This window comes from Empidonax traillii, unplaced genomic scaffold (assembly GCF_003031625.1).
Source record: "Empidonax traillii isolate 1590-97213 ecotype Southwest subspecies unplaced genomic scaffold, ASM303162v1 scaffold423:size1405600, whole genome shotgun sequence".
Taxonomy (NCBI): Eukaryota; Metazoa; Chordata; class Aves; order Passeriformes; family Tyrannidae; genus Empidonax; species Empidonax traillii.
Window position 1 is genome coordinate 892,970 of NW_020955616.1, and position 2,403 is coordinate 895,372.

The following is a 2,403-nucleotide window of genomic DNA, read 5'->3' on the forward strand; positions in this document are numbered from 1 at the left end:
AGTTTCTTAAAAAAAAAAAAAAAAAAAATTGTCATGTTATAATTCCAACTTCATTCAAAGCTTACAGAATCCAACAAAAGATTTAAAGACAGAATTACATTGTATCTTAAAGGCACTGAAGGCTGACTGCAAGAGGAACTGCTACCTGCTGCAGTTTGCAATGTTTCAAGTGCTTTAGTTGTGAATTAGTATAAAATACTGTTTTTGTAATTATATGTAGAAATGCACTTTGAACAGAGTTCATAATTTATGAATGGTTATAGTCAGAGAAAACAGTACAAAATGTATCCTTCCCTTACAAAATGTGTCGCCTTCCTTTAAGGAAAAAAGGGAAAAGCCAACAAAAAACCCAAGCAAAAAAACTTACCAAAGTTCATTTTATCTCTGTTGTTTGCAATAGCATGAATTAGCCCAATTGTTCCACAAGCATTGTTAATGGTCTGCTTCATGAAATACACTGATGATTTCACGTCTTGTCCCTTAGCTTTTATTCTCTCTTCTTCTTCTGTTCTGAAGGTTTCATACTAGAAAGAAAGTTAAAGACATTTCACAAATAGTACAAATAGCTACATTATCAAGCAAAAATAATTTATAAAAAGCAACACTTAACTAATATTGTATTTTGAAATATTTAATGTGTGTGGTCCAACAGGTATACATAAACTTACTCACCTGAACAGCTCTATATTGTTCATTAAACCAATGCCTTGACACTAATCGAAATACTGTCACATCTGAATCATGTGTAATCTAACATAACTTCAAAAATATATTTAAATTATTTCCTTGATCTCAGCACCTGTCATCATCTCTCTTAAATTCAACAAAAGGCTTTTTAAGGACACAGGGTTCAAAGTGCTTTCAAGAAAACCGTGATACTTCAGGTGATTAATCATCATGAAGAATTCTTAAACGTTCCATCGTTACATTTCATTTCTCCCAGGAATATAAAATAAGATTTATATAAACCCAGGGCCTCAAAACAGGCCCTTCAAAAGCCATATTCATAAAATAAATATTTTCTGTAGTAAATATGAATTTAGTGTCTCTAAACAATTTTGTTCAATACTTGTTTTATAACTTATAAAGTTATACAAGTATAACTGTGACTTCTTCATAGTCTAAGTAATAGCAAGAGAATGACAAAGCATTTTAATTTGGCACCACTTATCTACAGGTTAACAAAAAATAAGCTTAACTGAGACAAAAATTTCATAGAGTTTAACTGGACAAAAAGTTCAGAGTAGAGAAGGTAAACAGTATAGCTGCCATTCATTCCCTGCCAATCAAAATAAACTCCATGGCAAAAAATAAATACATAAATGCTGAGAATACCAAAAATATAATTCTGAGCAAGGCATAGACCAGATCACCTCCTAAACTGAGCTATCCCATGATTTAAATTCGTTAGACCATGTCCAAAATGGCCAACACTCACAGTATTCACTTTGTCTACAAGCCACAATGCAGACTAAGAAAGCCATTGACCTTTAAACTGGACAACAACCCTGAAATTATCTGTATGCCAACAAGAGCATCTTGCCCTAAAAGCAAGTTAAAGAAAACTGATATATAGGAAACATGAAATAATGGAACTTCAGACAGAAGAACAAACATGTTAGAAAAGTGCTTGCAAAGGCAGCAAAATTAATTACGAGGCACACTTTCATAAATGTGGGCACAACCAAGAAGCAGAAACAAATAATAAATTAAGTAAAAACCTAATATTACAGGCCCTTCTGAATGGAAGGCTGAGGAGCGGAAAATTACTCCAGAAATACAAAATAATGCTCAAGGGTCTTGTGGAGTTCACACAGAACAAAAGGTTCAGAACATTGGGACCTCACATGAAAGAGTCAGCCTTCACACACTCAGGTTAAACAGTTGATAGAAACACTTGTGCCCCTTATGTTTCAGAAGGATTAACATGCTGAATATTTGGCTGGTGGACAAATTTGATTGATTGATGCAATAGAGCATATGTTTTTTTCCTCTGGTTTTGTTTGTCATATGTTTCTTCAGGATGAAACTGGATACACCCTCTGGAACAAGAGGAAGACTGTTCTTTCCACTGGATGATGCTCCCATAAACATGGTCCAAGAAAAGGTGGTTTGCATAAGCAGGGAGGCAAAACAAAAGTGACAATCATGAAAGGAGCTCAGACCTGTAGCTTGAACAGCCAGACACAAACTACAGCACACAGAAAACAATGCCTCAAGGGTGACAGAAAGGACATTTCCTGAAGACAGGGGAATGAAGAGCTTGCTTAAGTTCAAAACTATCAAGGTGGCTGAAATAAAGCTTGAAACGGACTGTCTGCATAGCTGTTTTGGAGAAACTGAGAATGCAGAGGTTTACAGGGCCTAATTTGTAAAAAAATCGACCCATCACTCTTCTCTGTA

General features: G+C 34.8%; 1 protein-coding gene across 2 annotated transcripts in view; it reads right to left on the reverse strand.

Moving 5' to 3' along the window:
- UCHL3 (ubiquitin C-terminal hydrolase L3) overlaps positions 1 to 2,403 on the reverse strand; it is a 43,558-nt gene that overhangs the window by 31,669 nt on the left and 9,486 nt on the right. For both annotated transcript variants that reach the window (XM_027894274.1, XM_027894275.1), the window contains one exon: positions 368 to 524. In XM_027894274.1, the coding sequence (XP_027750075.1) occupies positions 368 to 524 (157 nt within the window). The remainder of the gene's footprint in view (positions 1 to 367; positions 525 to 2,403) is intronic.